At 42.5% G+C, this 18,481-nt stretch overlaps 2 protein-coding genes across 2 annotated transcripts; both read right to left on the bottom strand.

The window, feature by feature from the left end:
- Positions 1–1,991: 1,991 nt before the first annotated feature.
- Positions 1,992–5,013, bottom strand: LOC145910292 (LIM domain-binding protein 2-like). Its single transcript, XM_082997363.1, has one exon. It carries the CDS (start codon positions 3,914–3,916, stop codon positions 2,777–2,779), a length of 1,140 nt encoding a protein of 379 aa, XP_082853489.1. The 5' UTR covers positions 3,917–5,013; the 3' UTR covers positions 1,992–2,776.
- Positions 5,014–6,078: 1,065 nt separating this feature from the next.
- On the bottom strand, positions 6,079–13,910 carry LOC145912530 (putative RNA-binding protein 46). The gene is made up of 5 exons (XM_083000025.1): positions 13,607–13,910; positions 9,630–10,665; positions 8,584–9,246; positions 8,142–8,285; positions 6,079–7,354 (listed from the first exon to the last, which is right to left on the bottom strand). The coding sequence occupies exons 1-5, from the start codon at positions 13,726–13,728 to the stop codon at positions 7,199–7,201; spliced, it is 2,121 nt and encodes a 706-aa protein (XP_082856151.1). The 5' UTR covers positions 13,729–13,910; the 3' UTR covers positions 6,079–7,198.
- Between the last annotated feature and the right edge of the window lie 4,571 nt (positions 13,911–18,481).

Genomic DNA, 18,481 nt, shown 5'->3' with positions numbered 1-18,481 from the left:
TCAATATGGTCAAATTTGGTCAATATTGGCACCTATTGCAAGAACGCCGAGCAGAATTGTTTTAATAGGGAAGTTTTTCGCATGCCGACATTACGCCATTATGCTGCTGATTCGCAAAAAGCGGGTCGTCTTCGATGGGCGATTTGAAGGTCATCCGGCACCTTAATTTCAAATTTGTTACTTGCATGTGGTAGAGCATTAAATTTCCGTTCTCGTGATGTTGGTCAATATTGGCACCTATTGCAAGAACGCCGAGCAGAATTGTTTTAATAGGGAAGTTTTTCGCATGCCGACATTACGCCATTATGCTGCTGATTCGCAAAAAGCGGGTCGTCTTCGATGGGCGATTTGAAGGTCATCCGGCACCTTAATTTCAAATTTGTTAATTGCATGTGGTAGAGCATTAAATTTTCGTTCTGGTGATATTGGTCAATATTGGCACCTATTGCAAGAACGCCGAGCAGAATTGTTTTAATAGGGAAGTTTTTCGCATGCCGACATGTACGCCATTATGCTGCTGATTCGCAAAAAGCGGGTCGTCTTCGATGGGCGATTTGAAGGTCATCCGGCACCTTAATTTCAAATTTGTTACTTGCATGTGGTAGAGCATTAAATTTCCGTTCTCGTGATATTGGTCAATATTGGCACCTATTGCAAGAACGCCGGGCAGAATTCTTTGTATTAGGGAAGTTTTTTGCATGCCGCCATCATGCTGAATCGCAAAACCAGGCGATTTTTTTAATTCGCGATTTTTTTGATTGATACAGCTGCGAAAAAATTTGTTTAAATGTTTTTTGAGGTTTGAAATGCTTGCTCATCTCTGTAATTTGATTCTAATCCAAAAGAAACCAATTTTTGAGTAAATGCCTGTTGTACCTTGTAAAATGTGGCAAATTTACAAAATTATTCTGCCAGAATTCTGCCAGAATGAGGGTGGTTGAAAAGCACAGAAACAAAAACAAAGTTGTTGCATTGCGCACTTCGCGCTTGGATGAGCACTATCTAGCTTAATGTGAAAATGTTGCTTTCAGCCGTCACACGCATTCTGCGGAAAAATTATGTGTATTTTATGCAACTATGTTTTCTTCGAATAGGGTCGCCGTGGTCTGTATCGAATGCACCTTTATTCCATTGCTATCGCCGATTTATTCCAACAGCGTTTTTGCACTTAAATAGAATCAAGGTTTCGCTGGCGAACGTTGTTTGTATTTTTTTTACATTTTATGTAACATATTTCATTTCATTATGTGGTTCAATGGGTGGGATGACCAAAAACTGTCTTGGTTTGCTACACTCGTGCCGCTTTGATAATTGGAGCAGGAAATTAAAAAGGCCTTTTCCGGAAACAGGATATATTGCTATGATATATTGCTATGATGGCATATAGCCACCTGTAGATCATTTTATTCAACTTGAAAAATAATACGAGACGATTGCTTTTTTGTGCTTGCGCGCACTGTTGGTTATCGCGCGATGTCCGGAATGTGTTTTGCGGCCGTGTCATACTTCGTTGTGACAACAACTGGAAATGCTGCAACGCAGTTAAGATCTTGTTTTGGTTAACTAAAAACCAACAGGCGTGCTTCAAAGAATAATTGAAGTTTTTTGTTGGGTGCTTGTAAATCCATTTTCAATCTTGCAACGTCTGATAGCTAATATGTGAGGCCCGGGGCAATGAAACCATCGCATTACATACACTACGTGGTAGCTTACTGCTGACAATCAATCCACTTTGAAATTACTGTCATTTGTACAAAGAAAAAACAACATAGTGGTTGTGTTCGCCCAAATTCCATGCCGCGCGAACATCCCATTAAAAAGTGAAAAGGGCATGTTGGCCTCCTATAACTTATGCTTATGACTGTCACAAAAATTAAACATAAACGTTGGCTAGAAATATTCTACAAATTTTTAACTGACTAAACTGTGTACTTTATCTGTAAAGCACTATGTATTATTTTTATCTATCATTATCCAATTTTAGATAAATCTGTAATAACACAACATTTATTGTGTTAATGACAAGCAGCACCAAAGATCAGAGCAATAGATGGGATAAACAAAAACACTGCTAAAGCACCAAAGCACTTGCTATTTAGCAAGACAAACAGCACACCAATAAAATAATAGCTTACAATCAGCACAGCAAACAAAAGAGGTTGCAAGAGTTTTTGCATTCCAAACAATTTTCATGCATTTTATTACCTCACACAGAAAGTCAAATGTACTTTCACATAATACATGTTGAAACAATTTCCATATTAATATTGAAACCCCAAAGTCACTGCCCGAGCAAGTTTACATAAACATACATAGCATGGAAAATACTACAAAAGGTAAAAAAAACTAAAAAATACAAGACAATCAAAGCGGTTCATTACAATTAATGACCATTATATAATCACTATTTGGAATCAAAAATTAAGCCATCTCTTGCAATTATGTAGGTAAATACATACATCCAAACTGGCCATGCATGTTCAGTTAGTAGATCAACAGCTGTTTTACATTCATATGTAATGGTAATTTGGCTGGCACAGGTTTGTTTTCAAGATATCTTTTCTACAAATATTTATAAGCAAACATGTTGTTTTGAAATGATGACCTTGTTTGGTTGTAGTTTTTTTACATCATTATGACCATTGTCTTTCAAAAACATTACCTCAATCATTTGCAGAGCCAGGCAAGTAAAGTGCAGTCTGGCACTGCTACACATGACAAATACTGGTCAACATCCAAAAAAAACAATTAGAAAACATGAGCAAAATGTATTTTCTTAAGTGCTGGTGGATAGAGGTGGTGTGGTGTAAAGTGGAGGAGTTGAGTTGCTCGAAGCATCTCCTGGTTCACTTTTCACATGTGGAGCTTGCTGTTGAATTGTTGATGGAACGCTTGTGGTGGGTTGTTGCCACTGTGGAGGTGTATGTGTCGAAGAAACGCTTGGGAAGCTGGCGGCTGGTGTGTCATGGTCTTCTGATTTTATTGGCAAAGGTGTATCATATTGATTTTCAAGTCTTGTTATCATTCTTTCATCGTCTTCACCAAATTCACTCCCCATTAAAGTTGGTTCACCAACCATCATTACATCAGAAGTTGGGAAACCCTTCTTCTTTGTGCCCTGCACTGGATTAACAGAGTTTGTGGTTGAGTTTTTCCGTTTCCGTGACGGTCTTTTAGAACCGGGTCTTGCTGTATCTGTAGGCGGGTTTAGCATCCTCTGCCATTTTTGAAATAAACAGCTTTTTAGACAGTCTCGAGGCTCCATGTTGCATGCCTTTTGACGTGACATAAGCTCCTTCATTGGTTCAATGATCACACACATTTTTAAGTAGTTTAGCATGGCTGAAGTCAAGCCTTGGCGAGTGGTGTTTTTGCACAAGTCTTCCAACATGCCCGGATTTTGCAAGGGAGCCTGTTTGGGAATGTACTCCAAGTGACTTCGAATAGCAAAATGCCATGACCTTATCCTCATTAGTTCATCGGCAATGAAATCCACACATAAATGGCCCTCTGCACATATTTTTGTTGGTACTGGCTTGGTGTGGTGCATCACCATAGTAGTGTGCTCACAGTCTAGTGTTATCCCAGCATTGCTCTGAAAGTCTTTGGGAAGTCGAAGTACAAGATTCATATCAACAACCCCACTGTCAAACATGGTGCGAAAAAAGCGAGGGATAAGAGTGCGGCCTATTGTATATCGCTTTGGACCATCTTCAAGAAAGAATGAAAGGGTAAAAGTGGCCTTTTCATCAAAAAACTCTGTAGCAAATGCATTCCACCACTGGTTATCACAATCTTCCATTCTCTCCTGGAGCCTTCTGTTCATTTGGTGAATTCTGTAGTCTGGTGGTACCATGTATGGCATTGGTCGATTTGGCATGTCCATGTTTGGATTACTGCTGGGCCGAATAGGCATTTCAACATCAACAGTAACTTGGTTAAAATTAATGTTGGCGTTCAAAGCAAGTTTACCTGTTAACAGTTACAGATCCTGGAATTAAAATGTACATGAAATAACATTGTGTCACTGCAAAAGTAACATCTGTATCAATTCAAAAATAGAATAAAGTTTCTGAGCAACACATTTCTGTCACACACTTTGCATTGCACAGAATCAGTAACACAATACACAACACAATGTTTTTTACTTTTTTTCCACTTGGTTTTCAGCTGCAATCTTGATGCCTGGACCAGCTATAAATGTTAATAATCAACAACTGCTCACAAGCATGTTTGTCACATCATTTACTCAAACACATGCAAGTTGCATTTTATGGCAGATAGTATATGATAATCCATCCAAAAACAGTTAGGTAATGCATTTACACAAGAAAAACATTGTTTCTGATGCACAATCAACAGTCACCAAAAAAAAACTGTGCACAAATCACAAACTTTCGAGTCTATAATTTGTTTGTTAACAATGAAAAAGGTTGATGGTAAAGATTTGGTATCAATGCCAAAATTGCTAAAAAGTGCATCATGTAGCCTACATGCAGTATTTAGATTATTAGATGGTTCCTTATCAAAAACAAAATTATCAAAAAAACTGCTTTTGCTTGGTAGTAACAACTGTCTACTCGATTGTCATCTAAATCTTGATTTAGTTCTAAATAGTTTCATATCAAATTACATAAGACTTTGTTGCAACAACTAACAACTTTGGACAATGCATTAATACGGCAGAATTTTGGCAAATAACGATATATATAGTTTAACCTATGACAGGCAAATAAAAAAGTGAGTAAGTGTTTCACATAATTTTGCTCATTACAACCTCATAAACTTTTAAAATATTATTCGCAGCATGAGAAAACTTTCGAAAATATAAAATGTGCAGGCAGGAGTGCTGCTTGCTTGTTGTATCTAGATTGAAGATTGGTATTAGACTTATCTCAAATATTCATCCCATACAATAAACTAATTATCATAACTTGAATTACTGATTAAGTCTGTGTGGTTATTCATACGAGACACAAACTAGTTATAAATAAATCCAGATTACTTGCACTTCGATCATAAAAACTTCAACTAACAATATTTTTTTTACCACGGTCGTAAAGGAGAAAACAACAGAAGCTAAATCCGATGAGCACTAATCTTCAAGCCTATGTTCTAAAAAAATATCTTTGCTGTTTTAATTTGGCACGAATTGTTTGTTTGTATTTTACAAAGCTAATTGCAAAATAACTATAAAAGCTAAATAAACTTCAGGAAGGCAATTTATTTCAGACTTGAGGAGGCCGTATAATATTTTTCTTCAGGCAATATTAAATTTATTTGTTGATTTAAAATCTACCTTCTTATACTAATGTGCAAACAGCACAGAAGTGTGTTATAATATCGCATAGCAGGATCGGCCCATTACGAAAGACCTTTACTTGCTATCGTATACTCAGTATGTCTGTTTACGGTTGTTGACAGCCCCTGTGTAAATGCGAAGGAAGCCAGGCAGGTTTGCGCACCAGTGTATCTTGACCACAATATACCCGTTTCAACCGCTGAGCTTCCGTAGCTCAATCGGTAAATCAATTGGGCTGATCAGCATGGGGCAAACCTCATCGTGGTTTTAATCCACCTTGGCTGCCAAGCATTGGCAGCGAAGTTGTAGTGAACTTACTACTAAATCGACGAAGAGCAGCAAAAAATGGCAAAAAAATCAAAATCCGTAGCAACTTATATTACATTGTTCGAAGAAACAGGATTTGTATGGAGCTTGTGTTATTTTGGCTACTTCTCATAAATCTTTTTTCCAGATTATTGTTTGCTGTAAAGCAGCCGCGTGGTGGCGCTTGTAAGTAATAAAGTGATAACACCTGTCACTGGCCAAGTCTGCAGTCGATTCCTGTCACATTTTCGGGTATGACGTAAATTGGCAAAAAAAATTTTCAAATTTATGCATTTTAAGCTTGTTGAACCTTACGATGTTTACGGTCATTTACTCAAATTTCCCTAGATTCAAACCCACTTGTGACGAAAAAAATATAATAATTGCCGACAACTAGTAATTCTACAAACACGTAACGGCAAACTTCACTGCCTCCTACCCTGCACAGAAAAAGATTAAAATACTTTTTCACAGCACGCATTGCACTACGTTTTAATAAAACACGGAACTACATGAGAAACACTCGCACAAAAGCACGCGATGAGGAGATCCTTTAAAAAGTACATCATATATTCCATAGTAGGTCTTGTATGATACGAGTAACAAACAGTTCATGCACTTTTAGGCCTGTAACTATATAATGCACTGGATACCAATACTCAAACACCCTTGGCCAAATTGAAAAATAACATAGGAGAAAGTTTGTCACCAAGGCATAATGTTCCGGGCTAATGATTATTAAATATCAGCCTCGGTAGGAATTTTTAATATCAGTCTTGCATGACCTCCCGGTATTACGTATGCAAATTCGCGCCATTGGGCATTAGTAAACAAATATACGTTATTGGTTTGAAGTACAGGTTGATGTAACACATTTACCCGATTTTGCGAACACGTGGCCAATAGAACAATAAAGGATGTGTGTTACATCACCTTCAGATTGGATTTGCGATGAAATGATGCAAAACGCGGAAGAAAATTACGTACAAGGAAGTAAGGCATTCGAAAGATAGCACACACACACACACACACACACATGCATACAAAGACATGTTGGCTAAACACACACTGATCCCTGCAGATGTGCGTTATGAAACATGCCTTAAACAGTGAATGACAGGATTAGTCACTTGGCGCGATGCAGGCGTATAATATGATGAGCAAATATGTTAATTTTGCGACGGCATCACCACTTGCAAAAGTCACGTTTCAAAAAAAATTCGACCGGCGAACGACTCTTGGACGTGTTGCAAAACGGCAATACAAAAGATTGTCAAAACATTGTTGGCGACGAAGCAAAAATTAATTCGCTAACTTTACACACAGCACATGTACATGTTTTTGATGAAAACTGTTCATACTGTGTGACGACGTCTCACTTGAACGAGTACAGTTTCCCGAAATAACGCAGGGCGTCAGTACCGCCTCACTGCCCTGAAACATACACATTTAACGCACTTGGAATTCTAGGGAATCCACTGCCACGGTTACTTTATGACCCAATCAAACACACACCTTGGAAAGCGATACAGCAACACAATAAGTCAAGTGGGTGAGAATACAAGTCACAAACTACGATGAACAGCGCAGTCACTGGTACATCACTGCAATTGGTTGGCCCATGTGGTCCACAAAGGGTATTGGGATTGTGGGCGAAGGTGTTGTGACTGGAACATATGCGGCGTGTTGTGTCGGCGCTGCAGAAGTAGGACTCGAGCGAAGCTGGATAGCTGCAGGCTGTGCAAACTGAAAATAGGAATAAATTGCCTGTAAGGTAATAGCTTCGCATTAACTGAAAGGCAAAGACGGCGCAGGGTCGCACCGTGCGATTGCGCTGTTTTATCTACACGTTGTCCATTTAAAACCCGCCCCACATCAGCAAACTTTGCAAACACAGCTAACGATTTGAATTCCGCAATATCTATATTAGGTGCTGCCTGGTGCAGGGACGTGGTTAATGATCATCAGAATTCGGGTATAAATGCAGGCTTGTGCAAGCTTTACAGCTTTATAGCGCGTTCGCTGCGATTTAACACCTGACACGACCTGCACATGTGACAGAGCGCGCAAACAATGGCCTTTGTGGTAAATAAGAACAGATAAGGTTAACTAACAATGCATGCACAATGGTACAAAGGGCAACGAGGGGCGGTACTGAATGAGTTTGGGGCCTTAGTATTCCTTGGTTGTAAAACGCAGAGTTTTTACTACCATTCAGGCTGGTTAATGCAGCTTTTTGGACTTGTTTTCGAGTACAGTGACCCTGGTGCCAGTCATCAACTGGTAGTATGCGCTTTACAAAATCAACATGTTTGTGAAACTCGTTTCGTTACTTTATCCTAACTTGTAAAAAAGCTTTTAGTCGTCGTTGCACAACCACACAGCTTGTATAGTGTTTACCAAAATATAAATCTCAATACCACTGAACAAATGTGTTTTTGGAGTCCAAAAATGCACCAAACAGCGTTGTTTTTAGCAGTGGAGCGCACCGTGCACCGCATAAAGCGATCGATGGATTTTTTTCTCCTTTTACCTGATACGTGGGTGTTGGTGGGGCTAAGACGGCGGGTATAGGAACAACAGCTGGTGATCCATCAGCTTGCAAAGCCAACTGGGACAACACATATTCGGCGGCGTACGATTTTGCTTCTTCAATTGTGACGCACAGCTTGTTGGGCTGGAAAGTAAAAACACCTGCTTTAGCCCAATAATTAAAACCAACCATCCTTAATGTACCAGCACGCTAGTTGCTTATGTGATCAACTATGTTTTAGGTGAAATAGTAAAATATAGTGCAAGCTTCACAGCTTTACAAGCGGGTTCGCTGCGATTTATCACCGGACACGACCTGAATTTATGTGACGTAGCGCAGGAACAATAAGCTTTATGCTGACAAGGAAAAAAAAGATAAGCTTAGCTAACTAATAGTGACTGACTATGTTCAACGTCAAACAGCTAAAAAAAATTGCAATTACCTGAAAAAATGGTTGCTGCGGAAATAGGCCTGCTAGGGCTGGGATTGAAACTTTATAAAGGAACAACTGCCGGTTGTCCGGTGTAGTTGTTGTCAACAGCTGGTATGTAGGCAATCCCCACATTTGCCTCTGGCATATTTCTTCGAGCACATTTTCTGGAAGCTTCTGCGACACCACAGTGGGTATCACCTGCTGCATTCCCGGAATCTGGGTAACAGTGGTCGGTGCGTAGGGGTTAATTCCTTGACCGGGGGCGGCAATGGTTTGTAGGGCCGATGTTGCTTGCTTATAAACACCTGGTAACGTGTGTTCGTTTATGTTAGACGTGACGGTTTGGCCATTTAGCAAAGCCTGTTGTGAAAGGATGTCCAAACCAGCGCCATTTACATCTATAACACCCGGGCGTTCCTGATTGTTCTTGGAGTAGTAGCGGCCGTACGTAGCCTTGCCAGCGCTGTAACCGAGGTAGCTGTTACGGCTGTTGTTGGGCCTGCTTCCGGCTGTACCCCTACCGCGTTCATTTCTTATGGAGCCACTGCGTATAGGCCTAGAACCAGTGGCTAGGTTGTACTGAGCCATTGGCTGATACGCTAGTTCTGTGCCGTACACTGGTGTCTGGTACATGATCATTCCATTGGCATTGACGACAGCAGGACTGGGCACCTACAAAGAAAAATAGGAAAATTTGAGTTAGTATTGTTGGAACAGCTTAATTAGTGTATAGAACATGGAGCATTTCACAAATATACCGAATAAATGCCGTACTACTAAATACGCAGTTTCTGTTTTTTAGACAGTCTAACTGTGATACTATCGCGTTGTTCTTGTTTAACGTACGTAGTTATGCACGTTACAGTAAAAGTTTAAAATCCGTCTGGTGGCGACCTGACGTGAGCGTTGAAAAATTGTGCACTAGTTTCATTTTGCTTGAAAACGTGTTTTTGACGTTTTCGTGGATTTACCCTTGTACGATTGTAAACATGGGTTAAATATATCCGGCAAATTAGTTTCATTATCATTCAGGAAAATCTCAAAGGCGAACCTACCACAGCAGACGGCTGGGAAACTGACTCCGGACCACTCTGTGCAAGGACTTTGGCGCCAACTTTTGCCATGCGGTTCCAGTCGCTCTTGTCCACAGGTTTGGCCAACGTCACTTCTACCTCGGCGTCATCGATCTTCGTTCCATTGATTTTGTTCATGGCTTCAATGCAGGTTTCTCGTGAGGAGAAATGCACGAATGCGTAGTCGCGGATTTTTTTCACGCGTTCAACGCAGCCGGGAGCAAACTGGCTGAAGATCTCCTGCAGGGTGTCCTCCGTGGTCTCGAGCATAAGATTGCGTACATACAGAACTTTAACTTGGTCCATTATCTCCTGATCGACTTCTTGCTCCGGTTCGGCCCAGTCGACAGCAATGGGATGTCCCCAAAGCTGAATGCGACCAGGTATGAGCTTGCGCCTTGCCATGGCTGCTGCCCGATGACTGTCGTATTGCACGAAAGCAAAACCACGGTTTTTCGATTTGTCCGACGCGCTGGGATAAACAATGACGTCAACAACACCTTCCGTGACCTTTGTCATCTCGGCAAAGATGTCTTCCTTCTTCTTAGACTTTGGAATACCGCCTACGAAAAGTCGACAGTTGTCAACGCTATAGCATACGCCGAGAAGCCGGCCTTTGCGTATTTCATAATTATTGAGTTTCTTGACAGCCCCCTTGGCCTCCGACTTGGTGGTGAACATCACGAATGCGTAGCCGCGATTTTTGCCGTCGAAGTCCATCATCAACCGCAGCTCATAAATCTTTCCTGCGGTCTCGAACACCGGCACTAGTTCATCCTCAAAAACGTCACGAGGGATTTTCCCGACAAACACTTCCGTGCCGCGTGGTGGCGCCTTGTTCTCCCATCCTGGTGGTGGACCGCCGTACTTGCGTTGTCCGTTTTCTTGAGTAATCGCGTAACCCGTTCTCTTCATTAAAGCCAACAAGGCGGGCGTTGTTACCAACGGGGTCTCGGGCTGTTCGGCTTCTTGAACACCCTGTTTTGCCCCCGAATCAAGCGCGTCGTCGGCTGTCATTCTGCGATAAGACAAGGCAGGATTAAAATCAAAAGTACGCAAAAAATGATGAAATGCAAACTTGTTTACGTTAGGCACCGTTGTATACTCATGTTGCATAACACGCTTTGCTTAAACGGAAACGTGTTGTGCCTCAAAGCAGCGGTAAAGAGTCTTGTAAACTATGAGGCATTAAAACTGTTTCAACCAGATAGCAAACGACTTAGGATTTATCAGAGAAGTTGCTTGAAATATCTGCTACTAAGTCGTTGTCCATACAACAGTTTACGCGATTTTGAATATATAATCTTTCATCTTTCACTTATACAGTTTTCAAATCGCAAATGTTGGCGTGAGGGAGTTCCTACGTCAAGGCAGAATTTCCTCTAGAGCAGAATTGCCAAAACCGTTACGTTTAGTTTAGCCTGAATTCACCCTGACTCCTTTGGGTGGTTCCACTTTTGCAATTTCTACTTCCCTGTTCTATTCATAGACACGTGCGCGTTATCTCGTTTGCAATTTATTCAAGCAAGTTTGAACAGATGCGAAAACCTTTTTTTTTGCGTAAATGAGTAATTAATTACGAATGTGTTTTTAACTTATGTGCAAAATGCGATAAAGTTCTTCAGAAAATATGTAAGATGTCGCTTATCAATATTGGCAAATATTCAACGCTGCCAATACGTAATCCTGGCAAAATAAGTTAAGCCAATATCACCCAACATTCTATATGCTGTGCAACATAACTTTTCGAGTGCCGCCTCACAGGCAACATAATTGCTATTTCCAGCAAATTTTTTTCTGTTTTCCCAGTCACTGTGCGGTCGTTTCGCCTACGCTCCCAAACGCAACAGAGGAGTCGACATTTCTAAGCGCGTCAATCTACATGGGCAATTTCTGTTACGCAAACGCCTGAAAGAGTTTAAGACCGAAAGTGCATTCTTCCCATTCCCAAGAGCCAGACGCGAATTTTGTTAATTTCAACATGGACTGCATTGAGTTTTCCGTGCTTCCGGAAATTTCGAACCTGCTTAATACTAAGTTGCGTTTTACGGCGAACAAGTTGAAATTATGCACATTGCCTGCACCCTATTAAAAAAAATGTGCCTCGGGTTCCGCACTTTTGCGGCCCTTGCGGCCCTTGCGGCCCTTGCTTCCCTTAAACCGGACCATGTCTTTCTCAAATAGCACCGAGGTTAGAAGGAAGTGGTGCAGTCTGGCCTGCATGACAAGCCCTCTCCATATCGCACACGCACTACGCGCAACGGAACCACCTACCTGACTCACACCACAGCCCGTTTCCAAACTTCGCGCCTCTAGCGCTTCCTCAACGCGTGAAATTACTTCATACGCAACGCCCGTAAATGTTCTGTGGTCTGTTAAACCCCCTATCCCTTCCGTATTGCCGCAACACGTAGCGAGGAGCATTTAAAAGTCAGTGGAATCGCGGCCCAAAAAAATTTTCGGCGTAAGATTTGTTTCGCGTTTTGTTCTTTGGGTGCAACTGTACCGCGGGCAGGCCTGGTACCACCGACCATTCTCCTCCTTGCTGTTTGCTTCAAAACACAAACGGGCGAGTGACGGCCCATTGTGAACGAATATTCAAACACAGGGGAAAATCTCGCTCGCGCCGCGTGGGACCATTGTGGAGCAACAATGGCAACCCCGCACCCACCTTTAGAGACAAACATTAAAAACAAACAGAGCAAGGCGTCTGCATTTGTGTGTCGGCTGTTGAAGCATAACATGAATGGGTCGATATTGAAGAGGACGATTCAGTGCCAGCCTTTCCCGAGCAACGGACCCTGAACAGTTTTCAAAATTTTGCCCTGTGCGAAGCCCAGGTCACGGTGGCGTTTGCAACACATGAAACTTCACAACTATGAGGGTTATTGTGTGGCCTTAAAACCTGGCGTTAATGCCCCGTTTCGTAAACTCCATCTAGAGGCGGCGTCTTAATTTCTGTTTGCCCAAAAATCGATGAGCAAATAAGCTGCGACGTTTCGAGTGTTTGTCGTGATTAACAACGACGTCTTCATCATCAGTCAAAATCAACCTTTCCTACCGCACCAGCTTCATCATATACGCAATTATCGGCGCGATGACAGGTTTGACTCTACACCGCAATCCTTTCCATTGTGTTACACAAAGGCCACCCCATTTTGGGTCTTTACCAAAAATTTTGGTCGTTGCGGATTGTTAAGCTCAATGATAAATATTATTACAGACTAAAGCAACCATTTAACACCATGTGTGCAATCACTGTCATTTAAACCCAGGTACAATTTGTGCAAATAAGAACTGTTTTGTCAAAGTAAATTATGTTCGTTGCTATGTCCTTGGAATTGTCAAATGTAAATCAATACTTTGTTTGTTTTTCCGCAATGTCCACAAGCTGGTCGGGTGATAACCATGTGCGGATGTACCTTAATCTCAATCCTGATTCAGTTAATGTATCTGCAATACAGGTCTATCCTTTAAGTCGCGTACTGAAACCCGGATATCTCGTATCCTATCACTATACCCAGCAAACTTCCTTCAACTTTAGACTGTGGTGCATGGAATACCTCTTGCAAAGTTGTAAACTAATCGTTTGTTACAAGCCTGGATATTACATGGTGATTAAAGATGGATTTACTACTTATCTACACAACTTTAAACGACGAATATTTAAACGTACTGCTATATAGTGTCTATATAATTACAAACCGAAAACAAACGTTAAATAAATTACCAGCATAGTTTTGTTCAAACCAACACCTCGACCCAATAATATTTTAAATCCCCAAACATTCCGCTTGCTTTTTGCTATCAGACTACATCAATGAAACAAACCAAGGCTGCAATTGGAAAATGCAAGCAGGGTTAAAATAATCCCTGCTACATGCCCCAATGTCTCGGTTTGTTATCCCAAATTCATTGTGTTTGCACGGATGTCAAACGTGGCCTTGACGTTCACTTACCGTGGAGGCTCGTCGTCCCTGCGACATTGCAATTTCTCGGCGGGCGGTAGGACGTCCACGGCTTTGTCGTCGTCATTAAATTGCCAGTCGAGTTTTCGTTTCTTTGGGACTATCTCGTCCATGCTGTGGCATTTCCGTGCGCAGGCACAGTGTTGCGAAAAAAAATTTGAAACAACGCCAGCGCGGTTTAACCCCGTGAAACAGCTGGCTACTCTAAACTCTGCACATTATCAACAAAAACTTACAAGCAAGTAGGTAGCTGTACAATACACTCATACACGCGCCGTTGCTGACATACACAGTAAGCACACGGAGGCGCGAGCTGCATATGGATGCTCGTGTGCTTAGAATCAGTTAGATGACGCGAATCACGCCCAGGACAATGCGCTTCTACGTTGCTTCCTGCCTCTTGGGTGCCTCAATCGCTATTCAATATAGGACGCTAGTTTTACTTTCCAGTCAACTCAGCGCGCGACGCGAATAGGCAGAAGCATTTAGGAAGAGCACGGCTTGGGCCACATCGTTTTACCTCAGTAAATACAATGGGCCAAAAACGTATGCATCAACATAACCGCAAGCCCACAATTGAGGGTTGACATTTAAATACACCGTCGAGACGGTCGTTTGTCCGCGGACGCATTTAATTTACAAAGTTGCGTCTCGATGCGCTACAACAAAATTGGCCTAAACCCCGCGGTGACCTTGAAGGGTGGGCCCTCTTCGCGCTTGATATAATTTTAACAGTCGAGCGCTGTGCTGTACTAAAGAACACGGACCCGCGCCTTGAAAATAGTATTTTATACGACTTCCTATGCTCGCGTTACATCTAAACAATCTGACAGGTCCGGTGCACAAAGATTCAACGATCGCCTCTCAGTTTACAGTACTTGCACGTATACGTACAGGAACCTAACATCCTGCCTTTGGTGTGTAACGCGCAGCGCTCCCAGCAAGATGACAACTTAATCGAATGCGATTGCTCCCGTTAAAACCGCAGCCACCGTGCTCTGTATGAATCATACAACATTGAAACACTAATTTCTTCAAATAGAGTATTTGATCTTTTCCGCATTTTTAATATTCAATTACAAAGCGTGGTCTTTGTCTCCACTTTCCTATAGTAGCGTCAAAAGTTCAAACAAACTGACGACTTACTGAGCGAACCTAAAGAAGCTCACTGTCCTGTTGCCCTTTCTATTTTGATGTCCATAGTTTGCCCTGCTCATAGAGCGGCAGCCACGCGTTGCGTGTGAATACGGAAGTAAAGTCGCATCACCAACACAGCCGCGGCTGGACAGAAACAGAAGCAACAACTGGCTCGAAAGCGAACAGCGCTTTGCTGCTCGCAGCCCTAAGTCGCCCTTGTACTATCCGAAACGTTCTCACATTTCAAATACAACATATTTGTACAAAGCGCGTATGATGAATAGCGCAGAGCGCGGATGGCGAATCATTCGCTGAGGCTGCGCGATTGTGTCGCCGAATTACCTGAATAACACAAAGCGACACGCGCAGGCCAGAGCCCCAGAGATCTCTCTTTATCGGCGCCCGATATTTTTTTTGTTAAATTGTCGCCGCAAAAATCACGGTCGATAAGCTCCCGCGGCGGTGGGTATACAAGCTATGGTGAAACCAGGGCGGCAAACGTTTTCGTTTTTCGGCGACCTGCTGCTCGGTGTGTGTATTAATATTATTACAGCGCTACCCGTGCTCATAAAGCTGGTCGATAATAGTCAACGCCCAACTGAAGCATGTCTTCCTGGGCGGGCGATTCTCTCTCGCAACAATCCTGTAAGATTCCCCAGCCCCTACACAATTCACTGCACTTGAAAATAAATCACACACGAGTGCCCACGGACACAACGCCTTACGTCACCGTGGGACTGGCTGATAAAGGCGTGACGCCCGCGGTCACGCGCGATTGACCGCGAAAAGATGATCAAGTCGTTGCACGCACGAAATTGCCGATGACACGAGTCTGGCGTATCGTTTCAGAATATGTTTGAAGCCACCAAGCTCCAATATCAAATTTCGATCTCTACTACTGCTGCGACCGACTTTTGTTTGAGAGTAGTCATGAATCTGTGGCGCGACAGCGCCCCCAGTCGCTTGTCCGAAATGTCATCGTTTTTCTTCTTTGTGGTGACGCGCGGTAATCTTGTTTGTTTAACACTTCTAAAGCTATGTTTCTATTTATGTTATCGCTTTTATCCTGAGTTTATTTTGTTCCAAGCATTTTAAGACGACCATTTTCGTGTACCTGATCGTTCAATGTAAATACACCAGCTTTTACTCGAGTTACTCACCTTCAAATTGCGGAACTTTGTCGGCAGGTTGTTCTTCGTGAAAACACTTTGTGGGTGAGAAAATCTTCTGCGTCAGCTTTAATCACTGCTTCAGTTAAATTCGCGGATCGAGATGCGCAATTCGCGATGTAGCGCGCGCGGAGCTACGAGCAGAGAACGAGTGTAGAGCGAAGTTGCGGCATGCTGCCACTTATGCTTGTAAGCCACTTTTTTCGTGCTATTTACTTTCCGTCGCCTGCCACGAGAAGCGCGGCGAAGTATAGTAGTTTGCGACGCTTCAACGTGGCTCAAACTATTTGATGGCCTTGAGGAGAAACAAATCTACTTTCTCACCCTCGTATTTGCTTGCACGCTGCACGGTCACAATTTCATCGCAACTTGGCCTTTACTCGAGTCAAATTCTACAATCTAATCCTGTTGGGATCCCGTGCTGTTGTGTCCGCCACCCATCCATGCCTGGGTTGGTTGATTGAACAAATCGTTAATTTCAAATGTGGCGCCACGCTGTCCGGCTTGACCTTCCAATAAAACGCACCCCAACTACTCTGGACACAATTTTCGTGTCCGATTTCAAAAAAATTGGCGCGACCACCCAAACTTATTGTGTTTGCGAAACATTCACTCACATACAGCTTTGCGTGGGGATTAGAATCTTCAAACAACTTGCATCAAAAGTTGTTGAAAAATCTATACAGGCTTCCAGCCTATATGCAAACCTGCAGAGACAAGTTAATGGGATGGAGTAGGGACTAGTCGAGTGCGTTTGGCAAGAAAACCTTTACATTCGACTTTGCTAGAACGTTGCGGTGTTGGTGGCAAACTATGGTTGTCAGGTGGCGGCTTGAAGCTTGAATGTGACGCAACAATGCGATGTTGTGACGTGGTTCATTGTAACGCTGGTATTTAGCCGACGTAACGCGAACTGCAGGCATCAACAAGACCCTATACCCCTTGCGCCCAATAAAAGCACTGCGACAGGAAACGGCCTCCAGATTCAGATGTCATTTCCGTTGACTTTACCAGACAAGTACGACTGCGTTTAATTTAGACTTCTTTGAAGTGCGTTTGTCGACCGTAAAACAATGGTCTTACCCTCCTAAAGGTAAGGTCATGTGAACTGATTGACATGCTCTCAGGTGTTGGCAGAAAGAAGGTCGATAATTGTATGAACAGAAACGTAGATGTAGATGATCTGCATAACTACAAACTGCCAGTCAAATTATAAATCAGAGCAGAAAATAAGTTGTATTGATGATGTACAAAAAATTAAGCGTTATGAATGCACAAACACTTCCAATTGCACAAAAAAAGCGTTGTGCATTTGCAGGAAGTGTACTGCAAACGTTACCACCCGGCACATGGCTTGTTAAACCGGCGCAAGAATTTAGGAAAGCAAAGTTTCAAAAGCGGGCGCTGAAAATAATTAACCATTCTCTGGGCCGTTCTGCACACCACACAGCTCCACAAACAGATATGACGTAACGCGTTCCGTGTTCGCGCTGTCCCCAATATCCCCTACACCGGTTGTCTCTTTGCATTGCTGGCAAATAATTGCCGGTTCTTCACCTAGCTTTAGATTACTGCGGCCGTGATCCACTGCAATCAGCCAGAAATTATCGTCGAGTTAGTTGTGTTGTAGTGTTTGGAAAAGTTGTCGTCTTTCACAAACCCGGTGTGTTGCTGTCCATTCCCACGGTTCTACAGCGCAAACGATGCAAATAATACGTGGAATTGCTAAAGGCTGTCGGCATTTTACCAGATATGTTGACATCAAAGTTTTCACGGAAACGTAACACATTTGCACGGTCTTTCGATAATAAACGGTTTACGTTGGTTATATAAGATTATGCGTTAATGAAAACTGTTGAAAATTGACATGGGTATACTATTGCATTGACTTCAATATTGCCGCAGGCTTTAACCTATCTAGAACATGTACGGATATATCTGTGAACGTGATGCTTGGGAAACATCATTCAAACCGAGCCAGACAATTCACATTCACACACAGATTTCCTTAAAATCCTTTAAGAATATCCATCATCAACACTTCAATACGTTTCATACGGCGTCAAACGACCCAATTCGTTCCCAAACCAACTAGTCAACTCCCATTGACACAAGGTCGTTATGAAAGCGTTGACACTTTCATCGCGAGCGAATTGCTTGACGTATCGGCCTTTAAATGCCACTGCCTGCGACAATTTTCTTTTGCGGTTTGAACAAATGCGTCGGAGGGGATAGTAACTGCTCGTTTTGACAGAAGGAAAATTTCCCATTTCTTGGTAACTTGTTGCTGCCTGATGGGCCAACTTGCAATGTACCAGGGCCCGGAGTGAAAAAACTGTGTCGGTGCGCGATCCTTCTGCAAAAAGCAAACAATGAAATTCATGGAGCATCGTCGGGTTGCAACGCACTCTGTTACACCTAAACCCAAACATGGAAGGGATGGTAGACGAAAGGTCGGTTCCAATGAACATTTTCGAAACTTAAGAGTCAGAAGAGCAATTCCCAATAATGAGGGTATGTATGTTCACAACAAGGTATAAGTGTGTACTTGTGGGACACT

The sequence above is a fragment of the Ascidia mentula genome, chromosome 8 (assembly GCF_947561715.1).
Source record: "Ascidia mentula chromosome 8, kaAscMent1.1, whole genome shotgun sequence".
Classification (NCBI taxonomy): domain Eukaryota; kingdom Metazoa; phylum Chordata; class Ascidiacea; order Phlebobranchia; family Ascidiidae; genus Ascidia; species Ascidia mentula.
The sequence above is the reverse complement of the archived record's forward strand: the minus strand, read 5'-3'. Positions and strand labels throughout refer to the sequence as shown.

Coding starts and splice junctions, on each gene's coding strand:
- LOC145910292 (XM_082997363.1), bottom strand. CDS start 3,916: ATGCCTATTCGGCCCAGCAGTAATCCAAACATGGACATGCCAAATCGA.
- LOC145912530 (XM_083000025.1), bottom strand. CDS start 13,728: ATGGACGAGATAGTCCCAAAGAAACGAAAACTCGACTGGCAATTTAAT. Junction 10,666..13,606: donor AGGGACGACGAGCCTCCACG/GTAAGTGAACGT, acceptor GTCTTATCGCAG/AATGACAGCCGACGACGCGC. Junction 8,286..8,583: donor CGCAGCAACCATTTTTTCAG/GTAATTGCAATT, acceptor TTTACTTTCCAG/CCCAACAAGCTGTGCGTCAC.